The 19,788-nt window shown below is 45.1% G+C and overlaps 1 protein-coding gene across 4 annotated transcripts in view; it reads right to left on the reverse strand.

Annotated features, from left to right (window-relative positions):
- Positions 1–19,788, reverse strand: part of dlg4b (discs, large homolog 4b (Drosophila)) — a 126,543-nt gene that overhangs the window by 81,103 nt on the left and 25,652 nt on the right. The window contains exon 1 of one of the 4 annotated variants that reach the window (XM_035410691.1): positions 2,541–2,688. The exons of the other annotated variants lie outside the window; for them this stretch is intronic. Within the exon in view, the coding sequence (XP_035266582.1) occupies positions 2,541–2,582 (42 nt within the window). The 5' untranslated portion in view covers positions 2,583–2,688. Of the gene's footprint in view, positions 1–2,540; positions 2,689–19,788 lie in introns of those variants that run through there. 4 annotated transcript variants of the gene reach the window in all.

Consider the following 19,788-nt stretch of genomic DNA (forward strand, 5'->3'; position numbering starts at 1 on the left):
AATAGTGAAACCCATCCCCACCTTGGGCCCCATCTTACATTTAGACAAGAGACTCACTCAACACTAAACATTACTTTTGTAAGGTTGTGCAGGGGGCTGCTTGGAGGTCAAGTCCACAACCAGTCAAAACTAAAACTGACACACATACTCCTCTAGCTGTGGACTACATTTTCCATCCACACTGTACGCTAAGCAAGCAGCTACAATGCTACAATACTGTATCCCTCCAGTGCAAGTGCATGGTCATTTGTATTAAAAGATCCTAACAACTGATCCTGCAATTAAATGTTTGGACATGAGCCAATGAGTTCTACCACAGGTAGTCCCCAGAGCCTAACACAATCCCCACACTTCACGGTTTGGCCACAACTTTGAATGACACAATCAAGGAAGTGTACCTTTCGCTGTTTTCAACATTTTCGTGAATTTCATCTTGACATGAATGGAAAAAAAAATATTACGTGTCAAAACACAACGCTCCAGGACCGACCACTGTTCTCTGTATAAATGAGATACCTACCATAGAAGGGCTGATTGTAAAAAGTACCATATAGATGGAATCTGGGACATTTCCAAACATGCTTAACTAAAGTGAAAAATCAAAGCAATGTTCATCACATGCCAATTTACGGGCAACTTAATTCTCATGTCAATCCCATTCCAAATCAGTGCTTTCTGCACTTTACCCAGGACGACACAGCTTCACAGCGATCACCATATTATAGTGCAGAATACTTCCTGGCGTAGGATCAGAGTTGGAATCATTACAACACTTTGATTGTCCAGCACCTTAACCAGCACTTCACAATGTCATGCAGTCAATGCAGTCGTCCAGTTGCAAGCAAGGAAAGGGCAATTAGCTCAGCGGCAGCAGTTTCACCAGCTGCAGAGCTCGTGTTATGTGTGGGTGGGGGATTTCTCTCCCACAAACAGCACACACACACACACATAGAATTAAGTATACACAAGCGTACACACAGAAAAAAATACACTGCAAGCACGCACACACATAAACACACCAAATGTACACATAAATAAGCATATTTACACACACACACACACACACACACACAGACCAAATGCACACATACGTAAGCACACACACACACACACACAAAGGTACACATTTACAGTATACACAAACATAACCACATCAAATACACACAGGCACACAGACACACACTACAAATGAGCACACAAATACAAATACAGACACACAGACAAACATGCAAACAGATCCTTGAGACTTCCTGTCGGCTAGTCACCTTACTGGAAGTGCATTCAGAGACATGGGCGTTGGATAAATATTCTATAGCCTGCATTAGCAATTCTGCTTCATCATCAGGACATTCCAAGGGAGAGGCTGCTGCAGCTCGTAAAACTCCAGACCAATCACAGAGGTTCACAACAGGAACTTAATCTGCATGCATCCCATCATCCTTTGTAAATCATGCCATAGCTCACTTATTAATTAATTGATGCATGATTCCCTAATCACTGCATCGGCCCCCGTTTACAGTCCAATTAGCTAATTACAGTTAAAGTGCTCTGATTGCAGCCATGCTCCCAAATCAATTCGAGGATGCACGGGCAGATAAGTTGTAACGCACTCATTCACAGGCAAACACACCCGCTCGCTGATTACAGCCCCATAGCCACACACACGCACACACACACACACAAACAGAGAGCTGAGCACGTACACACGCAGACACTACATACGCTGCAAGTGCAGTGGAAGACACAAACATAACCCGTGCAGACGCACATGCACACAAACAAGCCAAATGCGCAGCTCAATCTGCTCACGTACACATTCAACAGGCAGGCCCACACCAGGGAGTTTGCAACATGCCTGACTACACACACCCATTCATACAGAAAGTGTCCCTGGCCACAGGCACCTTGGATTAAACACACCCACAAATGACATTTCAATATCCAGATCAACGATGTATTTACAAGCAGGATCAGACAGCCAGACACACACGCGTGAATGCACACATGCAAACACACACACACACTCACTCACAAACACGCACACAGCTCAAGCCATGGCCTAAAGCAATACAGGTATCCCCCATCCTATAAGACATACCAGCTACATGTACAAGCACACGCACGCACACGCACGCACACACACACACACATACACCCAAACACACACACACCCAACTCACACAAACACACACTCACACAAACACTCACACAGTGACTCAAGTCTGCGAGCAAAACATTACATTCGCGAGTTGAAAAGGGCTAATTGCTGCATTATGCACGCACTGACAACCACGGCTGCCAGACAGACAGACAGACACACAAACGCGCCGACAGCCTGCCTGCCTGCAAGTTCCCCACACAACCCACAGCCAATTATAATCACTCCGAAAATAATCACAATCATCTCCCAATAATTCATGCCAGTACATAGCAACCGAGAAAGCCAAAGAGAGAGAGAGAGAGAAAGATGAAGAGACAGAACGGGAGAGAAAGGGATGGAAAAAAGGAGGTATTTTCTTTCCGAGGCAAATTCTACGTACCACACATGAGCAGAGCAGGGGAAGCTTAGTGCGTCCCTTCATCAGTAACAGACAGGAAAAAGCCCTCTCCCAGACGCTCGCAAAGAAGGAGAGAGAGATGAAGGGAAGGCAGGAAAGGAGGGAGGGGAGGTGTGTGTGGAGGAAGGGGGGGGGCTGGGGTAGGGAGTGAGGGAAGACAAAAAATAAATAGGGAGGGGGGAGAGGGGGGATGCTATAGAAGATGGAGGAGGGGGGGTATTTTTTATGGGAGGCAGAGCAGATGTTCAGTAGTACTGGTGTTCAGGGGCTGAGATGGAGAAGAGAGTGATCCTTCAGACTGACTGGACTATGATTCATACAGTGTGTTTATGACTGTGAGTGCAAGAGAGAGAGGAAGAGGAAGAGAGGGAGAGAGAGGGAGAGTGAGTGAGAGAGAGAGAGAGAGAGAGAGAGTGAGTGAGAGAGAGAGAGAGAGAGAGAGTGAGAGAGAGAGAGCAAAACAGAATCTCACCTAAGCTTTTTTGCACGTCTTTTTTAGCTTCCCTTCGTATGGTTGACACTGTTTAGACCAAGACATTATCTCCTTCCTGCTCCTCCTACTCTCAGTTACTCATTCGAATTTCCATTGCTTGATCCTGTGTTACTTAGTTCTGACAGCTAATGCAGGACAGAAAGACGAAAGGACAGAAGGACAATACAGACAGAGAGACCACACAGTTGAAATGATGCTCCATCGTTTCCTCACCTACCGCAATACGTACTTTTAAGCATTCTCTGACAACACACAGCACTCTGTTACCATATCATAAGAAGCAAATTCTATAATTCTGGAAGTAATCACATAAGCAATATGATACGAAATGAACTATCATTTTTTAAATATCATCTGTGGTTATGTAATCATTATGAATACAACACTAAATACAAGAACATCATGATTTGAGGAAAGTAATCAAATCTACTGAGGATCTGAGACAAGAAAAATTCTAGGAAGCATAAGTGTTTGAGGAGCCATTATTGCTCTCATGCAGTTTAATTTTAATATCATTATCCAATTGTCTAATGATAACCCGATGCATCAGATTATACATTATACAGTCCAGCTACTCTATTCTATGGTGCTGATATTAAATAGTGGTCACTATATTAAACACATTAAACTGCTTTCATTTCACTGCCTGATTGCTATGTTACAGCAGAAATATTACAGTCTAGCCACAATATTTTACTGTATTGATATTAAAAACAAGTCACTGGATTCTACTTCATTTATGTTTAATTCATGTTATTCTACTCATCATATCCGACCATGCGGATATTACAGCATGTAGTATATTCTACAGCATTGAGACTGAAAGTCACTATATTCTACAGAATTTAGGATCAACACGTTACTGGCAATATTCTACTCCACTGATACGACAGATTATTCACTTGTTATACTCATTGCCTACTACTATACCAATTTTGCAGAAGATTCTATCATACTGTATACGATATTCTTCTGCAACGATACTGCAGATTATCAGATCGGATTTCACTGTGCTGATATTATGTATTAGTTACTGTATCTTGTGACGATGTTATTATATATCAGTTATACACTACCGCACTGATATTGTACATTAGTCACTATATTCTACCGCACTGATATTATACAACAGTCACTGTGTTCTACCGCACTGATAATTATACATCAGTCACTGTGTTCTACCTCACTGATAATTATACATCAGTCACTGTGTTCTACCTCACTGATATTATACATTAGTCATACTCTACCGTACTGACATTATACATCAGTCACTGTATTCTACTGCACTGATATTATACATCAGTCACTGTATTCTACTGCACTGATATTCAGTCACTGTATTCTACTGCACTGATATTGTACATCAGTCACTATATTCTACTGCACTGATATTATACATCAATCACTGTATTGTGTGGAAATGTTATTATACTGTACATTAGTCACTATATTCTACTACACAGACATTATACTTCAATCACAGTATTCTACGGCAATGATATTATACATCAGTCACTATATTATTTACAGATACATCCCAGTCTTGCCTTCCTCTGGTTCCATGCCCTATCCCGTGATGTCACTACTGGCTGAGTAGGTCTGTAGTACAGTATTTGGGATTTCAACACAGTTATTTAAAGAAGGTGCTAATTAAGGGATAATCTCCAGTGTAAACATACTCCTACAGGGAGGCTGTGGGGAACAATGACTCCGTTTGCTCTGATTCCGGATTAAGCCCCCGCAACGTTTCAGCAACGTTTCAGCAGCGCTGCATTAACATTGCCCCATCCCGCCATCACAGCATCGTAAGTGGGTGTTATGTCCTGGCAGGGTGAAGTAATGGACTGGAACAGCAGGAGCCAACAGGAAGGCATTCAGTGTTGTTGGAATGGAGGTGAATGGGCTGGACTGGACCAAGAGCAAAGCTGAGTCATTCTGCACTAAAGCCAGAAAAGACTGTTATACCCGCCACCTCCTCCTTTACCTACAGTCTTACATTTCTTATACGCCCACACTAACTTTACGGGTCGGAAATAAATCCACCTCTTTCCATTGCTTTCCTTTTCCCACGCTCCCTCTCTCACTGCTCGCTTACCCTTTTTTCCCCTGCTTTTGTTTACCAATCCTTCGCTCACAATCCTTCCTTATTCCCTCATTCCCTCTCCCCATCACCCTCATACCCTCATTCTCTCACTCTCTTTTCCTTCATCCTTCCCTCCCTCCATCTCCCTCTCAATTCTATCCACGATGCCCCTGCCACGTTGTCATGGAAACAATCGGGCCCTGATAGCTTGGTTGCCAGGCAACTGACATCACCAGTATGAGGAGCATGAAGATAAAAAGTCTGAAACAAACGACAGGAGCAAAGGACGGGGGACACTGGAATTCAAAAATTTATGAATGTGCGTGTGTGTGCGTGTGCGTGTGCGTGTGTGTGTGCGTACAAGTTTCATTTATGTGTTGCTAATGGGATGCAATATCAGAGCATGTCAAATCTATGTTCACTCAGGGCCTGTTTATCAAATCAAACACACATACTCTACACAGCCTAAACAGAAATCTTGTTGTCCTATTCTAATTTCTACCTATACCTTTTATGGACAGCAGACCACATGCACACACATATGTATGTGAGCACACACGCACAGGTATCTCTGCAAAAATGAGACACTGCTCTGCTTTACCTTCCACAACGTATACCTATCCCAACGTATACCTATCCCATTATCAGAGAAAATATCTCTCTATTATCACTCTGTTTCCCTCTCAATATTACAAACAGTCAAACACAAACACACACACACAAGGAAACAAGTTTTCCAGGCACAATGCCATGCCTGATAACACACATGTATTATTCATGAGAACAGATGTTGGGGTGGTGCGTCAGGTGACCCACACACGCAATCATGAAGCTGCCCCTCCCCCGACCTCAGGGAATAAGCAGTCACTACGGTGCTCACTCTCCTCTCACAGTGTTTCAGTACTGACATTTATTTATTCACAACATGCAGGCATCTGAAGGCTGGAGATCTGTAAGAATTATAGACAGATATGAAGTTTCCATCTGGTGTTCTTATTCTGAGTACTGCATACACTCTGAAGAAATTGACAGGGTGCGTGTGACCTTTACTGGGTACAACCTGGTACACAAAATTGCACTGTATAGAGATTGCTTACATTTCCAACCATTTTAAAATGCAACCTAGAGTGAGACAACAGTGATAAGAAAATACAATGGCCTTCCACTGAAGCTGTGAGGTTGTACGCTGATCACAACACAACCACAAATTAGAACCAGGCCATGACCACAATGGAACCACAATAGGAAACCAGGCCATAGAAATGCTATCAGAAGCATATGGCAGTTGCCAAAGACCAATGACACCACCAGTATACACTTCAGGGGGATTTAATGAACAGAACAAACATGCAGTAACAATCCTTTAAATTTACATCCATATATATATCCTGTGTCCAAACATCTTCAAACCTGGCAACCCTCCCCCTTAAAACGCCCCTCTTCTCATGGAAGTAGGTACCCTTTCACAGGCTGCTCTGATGGAGCAGGTGCAGATCCACCATCCCCGGAGGTGCTTTAGTTTCATTACTCTCAAACTGTCAAGCTCCACACGTGTCAGCGCATATGTGACAATAAGGATCCTGGCAGCACTGGCAGAACAACTGAGGGGCAGTAGGAAAGCACTCAAATTTCCCACAGAACTGTCTGCAGTGACTGGATGTGTCCAGCAGGGGGCCAAACAAGCTCTTGAAACCCCACATAAACATCTGACTGTATTCAAGAAGTCAGCATCGCTCAGAGCAAATGTCTGTCAGTGGGTGACATAGTGGATGGTCAGTCGGGGTGCCATAACAGTGAGTGTATCAGCGTGTCATGCCAGTCTGTCAGTTTATCTGTGAGCTGATAATAATACAGAATCTAAATATATGCACATATCGATATATCCACACCTGGACTTACTGTACCAATTAAGGTCATGGTAAAATGCTAAGAGATTCAAACACATAACCTTCTGCTACAGTGTCCAATGCCTACATCCACTATTCTCCTTCTGTGAATCAGCCAGGAAGTGAAAATGAGCCATACGCCAGATTCCCCTGTGGCATTGGTACAGTTACTGTGGCTTTATGGTTGAAAAGCCCACCGTAGCTCCAGTGTGCTTTGGGTTCCAAACACAGTCAGGTGATAGGAAATGATCTCCACAGGCTCCCTGTGTGAAACTCAGAATTAGAGAAAGATGGCGCCTGTGTCCTGTGGGCTTGCTTTTATGTAACTCTGCTGGAATGTAAATAACATAGGCGCCGTGAGGCAGTGCTCCAGGCTCACCGCGTGGGCTACACTGTAAACGCACTGCAGCGTCGCTGGAGCCATAGTGGTCACACACACACACACACACACACACTGGATCTATAGTGCTCACACACACACACACAGGATCCATAGTGCTGACATACACACACACACACACACACTGGATCTATAGTGCTCACACACACACACACACACACACACTGGATCTATAGTGCTGACACACACACACACACACACACTGGATCCATAGTGCTGACACACACACACACACACACACACACACACACACACACATGCTGGATCCATAGCGCTGACACACACACACACACACACACACACAGGATCTATAGTGCTGACACACACACACACATACACACAGACACTGGATCCATAGTGCTGACACACACACACACACACACACACACACACTGGATCTATAGTGCTGACACACACACACACACACACACACACTGGATCCATAGTGCTGACACACACACACAAACACTGGATCTATAGTGCTGACACAGACACACACACGCTGGATCCATAGTGCTGACATACACACACAGACACACACACACTGGATCTATAGTACTGACACACACACACAGACACACGCTGAATCCATAGTGCTCACACACACACACACACACACACACACACACACACACACGCTGGATCCATAGTGCTGACACACACACACACACACACTGGATCCATAGTGCTGACACACACACACACACACACACGCTGGATCCATAGTGCTGACACACACACACACACACAGACACACGCTGGATCCATAGTGCTCGCACACACACACACACGCTGGATCCATAGTGCTCGCACACACACACACACACACACACACACACGCTGGAGCCATAGTGCTGACACACACACACACACACACACACAGACACACTGGATCCATAGTGCTGACACACATACACACACTGAATCCATAGTGCTGACACAGACACACTGAATCCATAGTGCTGACACACACACGCTGGATCTATAGTGCTCACACACACACACATGAGATCCATAGTGCTGACACACACACATTGTATCCATAGTGCTCACACACATACACACACTGGATCCATGATGCTCACACACACATGCTGGATGCATAGTACTGACACGCACATGCTAGATCCATAGTGCTGACACACACACACACACTGGATCCATAGTACTGACACACACACACACTGGATCCATAGTGCACACACACACACACTCGATCCATAGTGCTGAAACACACACAGTGGATCCCTAGTGCTGACACACACACACACACACATATGCACACACTGTGAAGTCTCACACACACGGTGAACTCTCTTTCTTACATGCACAAACAGTTAACCAAGCATTCATTCAGTCTGAGAAACACAGACACCATGTATATTATACATTCAGGCACATTCTATCTGACACTCAAATACACATATGAACCCATGTCCAAAGCAATCTGTTAATTTCAACCCCAAAAGTTAACCAAGTGCCCTCAGTGACGGTTCAGTCTCAAATACAGTAACTTGACCAGGGCTCGACTACTGACCATGTCTGAACACACACCACAGACTGCACAGTGTGTTCCCCTGCTCAGGGTAAGCTGTGGACAGGCTCTCAGGGTACGCTGTGGTGGACAGGCTGGCCACACTCTGTCTGCACTAGATGTCACTGTTTCCACACCACAGCACACTGGCAGGAACTGTGAGCCACAGCTCTGTCCCCATGCCACTGTGTCTCTGTGTCCTCGTGTCCCAGTGTCCCAGTGTCTCTGTGGCCTGCCCAAACAGCCAAAGCCAGGCTGCGTTTTTGAAGCTCACTTCCTGGTCTTGTTGAGCGGTGTTCCTCTCTTGCGCCAGTGCGGTTGGCTCCAGTATAGCCATCTGTTTGACTGTGAGTCAGTGGTAACAACACGGTCAATATACAAAGTCAATCATTTTTTCCCCACAAGAAAATGGAGTTGCAATAGGTGTTTTTTCTTTGTATAATGTCTCCTCACGTACAGATTTGTTAAGTTATTGTGTTATTTGGACAATATTTTAATATTTTTCGGATGAATCAGGGACAGTTTGCATCACTGCATCTCTCACATTTAGTATACGACCCAGACTCGGCCAGACTTCACACACTTATGAGGGCCCCCCCCCTTTTCCCTAATGCTCAGTCTCTGGCTCCAATTTGCACAACATTGCAGCACCCGAAAACTGCACTTCAAAATGCTTTTCACCAAGTCCATGGAAAGTCAATGGGTGACGTCACAGTGACTTGGTCCATACTCTTTCTGCAGTCTGTGGTCCTGCCTGCCCTGCTCTGGTGACTTTGCATGAGCACTGGGTGCTGACAGCAGCCTCAAGAATACCTGTGACAGAAAGCACTACCAGCTTATCCAGGAACAGTGGGTGCAGGTATAGCTATAAATACCACACTTCTTTTGCAGAATCCCATGAAATCACATCAGGGGGTTTTCACTGTAAAATGACCCAGTATGTATACGTGCGTACACATGTGTACACATGTACCCAAGAAAAGACAGCCAACAATTTTCAGACAACCAGCAGTTCTCATTAATTCCACTAGGTGGCAGTGTGTGTTTGGGGTCCTGATGCTGACAGTTCACTGCAGTAACTGAGAACATAGACAGCATATCTCAATAGTGCTCAATTCGGCTGCCACAAACCAACCCTAACCTCCCCCCCCCCCCCCCCCCAATACACCAAAGGCATATATATGCACATTTCTATACCATTCCCACAACTGAACTCCTACAGCGGGCACACAATAATGACACACTGCTGTGAAACTGCAGCCCACACAACCCAGCTACCACAGTTCTACCCAACAAGGCATGTCATGACAACGAACATGAGCGGAACATGAGAATACAAAAATACATAATGAGGCGAACAGAGCAGTGAGCCCATCTAGACTCAGAATCAAGGCCTGTCATTTCATCACATCTACACCATCACCAGAAATGTCACTGAGGAGCGATCCCACATACGGGTGACATTAAACATGAAGAAACATACCTGGGTTGGAATGTGATTTGAAAAACAACTGGAACCAGATCAAGAACTTGCACTGGCACTTGCGCAATGGTTACAATGCAGGAGGAAGCCATCTAAGAACGCATGGGAGCCCAATAATGAGTCACAGCTTTTGCCAAGTTCCAGTGATTTCCTGCAAAATATTTTCAATAAATCGTCGCTTTGGGTGTAAGGCTTTTTCCAGGTTAACACATTCAAGTCTTGCTACGAGAACACAGTTTATAAAAACAGACTCACGTGTGAACTCTACATTCCTACTGTAATGTAAGCAGAAGAAAACCCCGATGAGAATTCTTAAGTTATGATTCTGGTTCTCCATACAATCACAGAGTATCTGAGTCATCTGTACACAGGGTCAAATTACTTTCATTTCTTCAGGGCTGAATAAAGAGGGATGTAGTCTTGGACCAGCACAGATATGCTGCAAGACAATTATAGTGGTTCACACAAGTAAACATACATACACAAACACACGCATACATGCACACGCACGCACGCGCTCACACACACGCACACACACACACACTCACACACACACAGACACCAGCGAAGCACGGAAACAGGAGAGGGATGCACCAGTTTGCCCCCCTTCGGCTCCTGTGTTTGTGTGTGGTTCTGCGCTGGCCACCCAGGGAGGCACCTGCCCGTGTCGCCACACACAGAAAGCTCACCCAGGGAGAGTCGGTCACAGCCATTTCATCAATGAAGGCACCGAAAGCCAAAACTCACCAGGGGTCTGACATTAACTGTACAGCCCTCGTTAGACCAACGATTAGCGCTCCAAATGTCTCCTTTGGTTAACAGAGAACCGCTAGGCATAGAAATGACACAACAAATGTGATGTCTAATTAACCAGCGTAAGATAAGCGGATTTACCAACGTCCACAGTGCTGCATGATGTACATGTTTATATTATCCTGCTTATAACATGCTGACAGTGATGGGACAATGAGGCTTCATGAAACCGAAAATGAGCACAATTAGCAGATGCGATCGCTGGCAAGTCAACCAATAATTGGGCTTTGTTGTGAGTGGCCTGACAATGAATGACAGGTCGATGTAGTTAAACTCATTACAGGATTCATAAGTCCTCAGTCAGCCACTCTATGCTCTTACACATCAGTAAAAACAACCCTGTGTCATCCACACTACTGTAAAGGACAATGGCTGTCTGTCCCAGTGACAGAGAGACAGGGACAGATGGAGAGATGGCCAGAAAGAGACGGAGAGAGGAAACAACACAGGCAGAGAGGTGGCAAACGCGAGGGTAAGAGAGGAGACTAATGCAGGAAAGAGACAGAAGGAAGAAGGCAATGAGGGCGTGACAGATTGATTAATAGAACGATACAGAATAAGGGAATGAGTGACAGCCAGAGGAGGAGAGGAAAAGAGGGAGAAATACATGCTGTTGATTAGGGGTAGAGATCCACGTGTGCTCCTGGTCACTCTAGCAGGTCAGGAATCTGGTTGTCTCTGCTGAAATTCCACTGAACGAAGGCGGCTAATTCTATCAGGTACAGTAAGGCTGCTTTTCCATATGATTTGGGCTGATGTGCTGCTTCCTGCTGGCTCGTTCCAGGTGAGGCCCTATATTTAGTGAAGCAAAGTGCCCTGTGGTTGGGATGGACTCCGTGTGGTCAGGAGCAAAGTGCATTATATTCACGGACGGAAGGAGTACATTGGCAGAGCCTTCTCCTCCTCCTTAAAAGCAGTGGTTCCTCCAGTCGATCGCGATCCCGCTAACTGCGCATGTCACCAGCGTGGTCCAGATCAGATGGTGTATTTCAGGGAGGGAAATGAAGCAGCAGCACACTGCATGCAATGGAAGGGCCTACAATTACAGCAGGGCATTACAAACTGGGGAGGGAAGAGGCGGGATAGAAATATTTGTAAAATATAAATAAAACCCTATAGAGCACACCAGTTATACCACTGAGCAGGGGACTTGACTTGAATTGCTTTTGTACACATCGGGAGGAATAAATAGACAATATTCAAATTTGAATGTACATCAAACCCAACAATGCAAAACACCCTGGATAGGCATCTGTTGAGCAAATGTTTTTTCTTTTATTTTAGACTTCTCTACATCCCTCCCTCTGACCCTCACAAACCTCCCTGCCTTTCCTCTCGTGGTTCTCTCCCCAAAGGCTTCATCTCACACTTTCTTTCCTCTCCTCTCTCATGACTCTCCCTTTTCACTTCTCCCCCCTCCCTCCCTGGGTACACCTCTACACACTCAACGGATCAGTGACACAAGTGTGTGTGTGTGTGTGTGTGAGAGAGAGAGAGTGTGTGCGTGTGTGTGTGTGTGTGTGTGAAAGAGAGAGAGAGAGGAGAGGGAGAATAAGACCCTCATCTATCAGCTTAGTTGAGGGTCCAGCTGGATGATGAAAAAGCCCTCTGTTTCCACCCACCCCCCTCTCTCTATCTCTCCATATCTGCAGAGGAGGAGTAGGGGCCATACAGAGAAAGCGAGCAGAAGAGAAGCGCAGATGCCCAAAAAAGCTTAAACAAGCGATGAGTAAAGTAAGGAGGGGATAGGGTAGACGAATGAAGTTATCTCCATAGATACCACACTGATCATTCCGTACCACGGTCCGGATAGTTCCTGTATTATTAACACGCCAGAGTCGTTGTGTACATCCAATGCTTTCGCTATAACCCCACAGTAATTCTGACAGCATTCGATCCCCCCGCAGCAGGACTCCCAAGAATCGGGCCCAACAGGCAGCAGGTGAGCGGCAGGCCCCAGGGGCCTCAGCGAGAGGCGCTGCAAGCCATTTAGAGAGAGAGTAAAAGTGTGAGGAGAAACTGGAGCGGACGGATACTGCGAGCAAAAGCGCGGACGCAGTGGGCAAACGAGTGTATACAGAGGAGTGGGGAAGAAGAATGATGCTACATAATCATTCCAATGCATTCTAAATCTAAGAGAGAGAGAGAAGAGAGAGCAATAGAGAGAGAGAGAGAGAGAGAGAGAGAGAGAATGATGCAATGCCAGCGGTTTTTAATGAGGGCCTGATTATCACCAGGGAAAGACAGAGAGGAGGAATTGGAGTGAAGGTGCCAGCAGGCTTTGAACCTGACAGAGGAGAACAGACAGAACGCTTATATCTGCAGTTTCATCACATCAATACTTTACTATCAGAGTAGATATCTTTCACACACACACACACTGCTTGTTGATGTGTGTGTGTGTGTTTGCATAGCCATATGCGCCCGTGTGTGTGTGTGTGTTTGTCTGCCCCAGTGTGTACTGTACATCTATTTAGAAATGAACCAGCCCTTAAGTAAATTAAATTCTTCTTAAATATCCAGACCAAATTACAAACACGCACACGCATGCACGCACGCACGTACACACACACATTCAGCTTTTGTCTCTTTGTACATGAAGTCTCTGTTTATTGAAAAGTCATAGGATTGGTTCATATTCTTTTTTCTGCGGTACAGTTGTATCTATTAGTCAGTATATTCAAATATTAATGCAGAAGTATGCAGATGGTGGAATATTCTAGTCATCAGTACCCTGTATGAGAGCATTAACTAACTCAAGACAACAGTATAGAGGCAATTTCAGTTTTACTTTTTCACCATTTTAATTATTTTATGCTGTCTCTTGTTTGCAGTGTATATGTTACCTTTAACTGTCACATTTCCTTTTACAACATCTTTATTTGAACAATCAAATGCCATTGAATTGTGCCTCCTCTATCCTTTGCTGGAAAGCACATTGAGTGCCCGGTATGAGAAGTGCTTGATAGATAAACTTACTGCTATTAAGTTTAACTGTGCACTAGCCTGAAATACCGTTACATTATTTAGCAGCCACCTTTACCCAGGCTGACATGCATAGCCTACATTTGTGCATATCATTTCAGGGATGTAACAGTGCTCCTAATGCAGAGGAGCATGCACTATTCCAGGTTGTGCAACATGTTAGTGCACTGAGTGGAGTCAACCTACAGCTGACTTCCGATCTGTACATTCATACATTTTTAGTATCAAACTGCTATGCATTGGGAGCGCTCCAGGATATATATTTCACAATCACAATTTGTTTAAGAATTAATACTGCAGTAACCTTCCCAGGGTTAGAACCTGCAACCTTTTGGTTGCAAAGCCAACTTCCTTAACCTGTCTGTGTACATGCTTGTTCTCAGTCACAGAACAGGATGACCAGTAAAAGCATCAGTCAGTGTGTCAGCAAGTATCACAGCAGCATTGCATCTGTGTCTCAGTGAATATATAATTGAGTCACTGCTTGTGAGCATCACTACCTGCATGGTAGAATTTCAGAGAGCGTTGTTCAATGAGCAAATCAGAAGAGCAGACAGCCAATCAGAGCATCCGTCAGCTAATCAGCGCAGCAGACAGCCAATCAAGAGCCAATCAGAATACCAGTGAGGTAATCAGAGTATCAGCCTGTCTCTCTCTCCCGCTGGCTGTAGACAGCCTCCACAGACAGCCTTGGACACGACAGCACTGACCATCTGCCTCAATAATCGACCTCACAGCACGTCTGATACAGCTTATTGTAGTGATCACAACCCTCCAAAAACTCAGCTAACACTGGGCACAAACTGAATACATCCCCTCACACCTCCAGAAGCAATGCAGATATTAGAATGCTAATTGTAATGATCTGAATTCCAGCCAGCAAGTAGTGGTCAATGAAGAGCATTTTTAAATAAATTGGTTAATATACATTTAAGACAAACAGTTTGGAAACAGACAGCATAGACGGAGTGTAGCACAGTGGGTAAGGAACTGGGCTTGTAGCCGAAAGGTCGCCGGTTCGATTCCCGGGTAAGGACACTGCCGTTGTACCCTTGAGCAAGGTACTTAACCTGCATTGCTTCAGTATATATCCAGCTGTATAAATGGATACAATGTAAAATGCTATGTAAAAAGTTGTGTAAGTCGCTCTGGATAAGAGCGTCTGCTAAATGCCTGTAATGTAATAATCATCACTGACACAGCATCCAGAGAGTGCAAAGAGTGGATATCTGACTACCAAAATTTAGGACCAAACCTAAATGGCTTTTTGTCTCTTAAGCCTCTTTAAGTGCAGGCTGCCATGTGCTTGGTACAGTACGTCCAACTAAGAATTTCCCCATGAGTTCATTTTCAAAAGCTTTGTTTTCCCAGAGACTTTAAAATTGATTTCAAACTGTAATTAGACCCACAGTACTTGCTAAATGTTAACTGTGAGGTCAGTTCCTGCTCAGCGTCACCGCGCACAGACAACGCCTCCCGTCTCCCATCAGCCCAATGGCGTGCCGTAGTCCACCGGAGGAGAGGTGATCCAAGGACACCATTGAGCTCGGCGGACAGTTTCTAAATCCGGCCGGTTTGATTCTGACTGAGAGCGGAGTTTGGAGTCTGGCCCTGAGCCCCAGCCCCCAGTCCCCCAGTCCCCCCCCAGTCCCCCCCCCGTGTCTGGTGACAGTGACCCAGGAGCCAAACGTCACCGGCGCCGCTCGCCCGTGACCGAGCTCGGCGCGGAGCGTAAACGCTCTGGCAGGGCGACTGACGGGGCCTGCCAAATCCGCGTCGCGGGCACAGCGGGGCGAGGCCGAGCGAGGGAGTGGGGAACCGAGCCTCATGACAAACGTGCGTCTCTCTCCGTCCGTACGTGGGCGCGTGCGCGTGAGCCTCCGTCGATGGGCGCGTGCGTATCTGTATCGATCCGCGCGCGAGTGTGTGCTGTGCGTTCGTGTGTGTTTGTTACGTGTTCATCTGTGACTAAGTGTGTTGGTGTGAACATGGCTGAGTGAGCATCACGTGCAAGTGCATATGCACACACAGCTGCTTCAGTAACACATATTTATACATGTTTATACTGCGGACGTATTAGATATAGATGTTCATCTACAGTGCAGCAAGTCTCCTTGTCTGTCTCTATCCTTCCTCAAGGATCTGTCAGCCATCTCTGTGCAAATGGCATTATGCAGAGTGTATTAGACTGTGTGGGGGTGTGCGTGAGTAAGTGGAACACTGAGTGTGTGCGCGTTAGAGAGTGGCTGAGAAACCCAGGACATGTATGGTACGGTACTGTGCTCGCATGTGTTGAGTGTGAGTTGGCATCTCTGCAGTGTCTGTGTAAAACCGGGGCTGAAGGTCAGTGTGCGTGAGGCAGAGAGAGTGAGATGGTGGGGGAGGAAAACGGAGAGTCAGTGGGGCAGATAGGGAGCGAGGGCGATGGAAGAAATGAGAGTCAAAATGATGGAGAGAGAGAGGTAGATGGAGACTCATCGCAAGGATCAAAAATGATAAAGAACATGGCACATATCAAAGTTTCATCTTCAATAAAGAATTCTATTACACAAATAATACTCATAAAACTCATTAATGTGCATTCTGAAATATCTAACATGTGTTACTATGAATTAAAAGTATAAGAATGGACGTGACATAACGTCCAAGACAAGCAATGAAGACACTTCGCTTTATTTCGATTCGTGGAGCAAAGCGCGATTCTCGTATTTGGGCGGCAAGAGCCCAGGGTTCGAAAGGAAGGAGAGAGCCATGCTGTAGACAAAAGGAAGCAAGAAATGCAGGAAAGAGAAAGAGGGAAGGAAAAAACTAATCCTGTGCATTGATTTACCCATCCAACTGTTCTAGTGTTTCTGCATTGGACAGATCTGCGAACACTCTGGCAACAGGCCGCTCCTGGCACACCATGCCAAGAGGAAACTATTTTAGAATCTGAATCTGAGATGGACAGAGGGAGACAAACAGAGGGAGGGAGAGAGGGAGACAGAGGAAAGAGAGAGAGAGAGTGAGTGAGAGGGAGGGAGAGGTGCGAGAGAATGAGGGACAGAAATAGAAGATAGAGTGTGACAGAAAGAGCAGACAAGGCTGAAAAGAAGGTGAAGTAAGGGAGGAGAGAGAAAATATAGAAGTGGGGGTACAGTGACGTAGGACCTGAAGCTTTAGTGGGATGAGAAAGATGAGAGGAAGAATCATTCAGAATTCAAATTCATGTTTGTCAAAAAATGTAAATCGCCAATGATTGAGAGAAACTGCTATAAGGAGATATATTTTAATGACTATAAAAAGTCAATTAAATTTTTACCATAGATAAATACACCTGAGAAAATCTGTGTGTGACCCAGCCCAATGTTTAGCGACAGAATCAAAAGACAACGTACATTCTGAATTTTACACTCACCATATTTGGACAAGGGAGGGCAATACATGTCAGCTATGTGTAAAACGCATTGGGGACCCCCTGCTGTACTGAAACACTGTTCCTTTGCAAATGAGCTTTTCCATCACACACGTGTGTACAAGCATTTGGAGGGACACTGTAAAGGCCCAGGGAATCACGGCTCATTTTCGCAAAATGATGGAAAACTGTTTTGCAGGTACATTATGAGCACTGTTTGTTCTCACGCAGCCTGTGGCCTGAGCGTAGCATAAGCACAGAATCCTGCGAGGCGCGGTATCGACAGCTCGCGCTCTTACGCGGTCATATCGCCGATGGCCGAGGGGCGAGCGGTCCCAAAAGCGCCAGACGCAACATCACGCCAAACCTCATTCCACTGAACCAAATTTACACTGCAGAAACCTAGGCCAGGAAAAACGCAGAGGCAGGAGGAACACGTAGGCTTCCCGCCCTCTGGGCCCAGAGGCCGGAGAAAAGGCTAAAGAAAGAACGGCTGCTATTGAGTATCTATCTCCCGCTGTAAGACCGTGAACTGAGACTTTGCCTGCATTATGGATGAAGCAATCAGCAGAATCAGCTTTCGCTGGTTCATTTAAGATGCTATGAAGCCCTGGCTACACTGACAGAAAAGAGCTGCACAAGAAGCACTATGTTACGCACTAACCACTTGAAAAACACAACCGCCCAAACTCGCTCTCTCTGACACACACACACGTACAGTACTGGTGTTCCTTATTATTAAACACTCACTTACTTATGTTTCTCATTATTAAACATAAACACTTAATCTTTTCCACCCACTTCCTTTCCCCAGTCAGCACCATAGTTTTACTGCTGAACTACAGTATAGCAGGCAAATACTACAGAAATGTCACCAACAAAGCATGTACTATTGACATGAATCGTGAACCTCACGTACATGCACACATCCATGCTCATGCATATAAACTGATTAAAAGACAGGTAATCTAGTCATCATGTATTTAAACAGTGGATAGGGAGAATCTAGACTGACATGGCTGGATCTAATTCTGCTGTCCCTATGTGATTCATTACAGATAATGATCTCTTTCCTGGAGAGTTCAGTGGTAGAACCTACACCCCAATCAGCATGTTGGCCTCTCGATAGACTCTCACTGGAAAGCAGAGAGGACAGGGACTGCTCTGTCACGGGTTTATCGCTATCCAGACATGGCTGTGTGTGATACAGACAGAGGAATAGAGAGCGTGAGTGTGTGTGTGTGTGTGCATGTGCATATAGCGCAAGTGGGTGTGTGGGTGCTTGAGAGAGAGAATGAGCATTTTGTGCATGTGTACAAGTGGGCGTGTGGGTGTGAGTAAGAGCAAGCGAGAGAGAGAGAGAGAGACCATGTGTGTATGTAAGTGCGATTGTATGTTTGTCAGAGCACAGTTCAAAATAATTCCAAATAATTTTTAAGTCTAAAAACTGAAGTTTGCCACAAAAACTTGAATATTGAATATTATTGAATATATCAATATTGAAACAAAACATACTGATGTTAATTCCAGCAATAACACTACTCTGAAATTTGGATTACTAAGCATAAAATCCCTTAACACAAAGGCAGCTCTTGTGAGCAAACTAATCTCTGATTATTGTTGTGACGTATTATGTTTGACTGAAACGTGGCTGAAAGCAGATGAGAACTTTGCTTTAAATGAGTATTCTCTCTGCGTGGTTTCAGTCAAAACCCTCATCTATCGAAGAGGGGGTGGTGTTATTTGCAATGACCTTATTCACTCAATCCCAAAACCAGAGTATAAATTGAATTCATCTGAAGTACCAGTCATGCACCTTCCTCCCTTGATGTTCTACCGTAAGGCTTTTATTCAGACAATTCAGCTAGCCCCTTGTCTACCAATGATCTGGCGGAGGGATTGGCTACTGCTCTACATAAATAACTTGGTGTAGTTGCTCCATTAAAAAGTTAAAAAAAAGTTCCTGAGAAGAGGTTTGTCCCTTGGTATGCTGACCACACACGGGCTCTCCAACAAAAGTGTCATCAACTGGAACAAGTGTCATTCTACCAAATTACAGGTTTTCTTCTTGGCCTAGTAAGAGCCTTGGTGCTCACAAGCATGCTCCCTCCAGTGTTAGGTCTTCTCACTTTTCAAAGCTTACACAAAAATAATCC

The sequence above is a fragment of the Anguilla anguilla genome, chromosome 3 (genome assembly GCF_013347855.1).
Source record: "Anguilla anguilla isolate fAngAng1 chromosome 3, fAngAng1.pri, whole genome shotgun sequence".
Classification (NCBI taxonomy): Eukaryota; Metazoa; Chordata; class Actinopteri; order Anguilliformes; family Anguillidae; genus Anguilla; species Anguilla anguilla.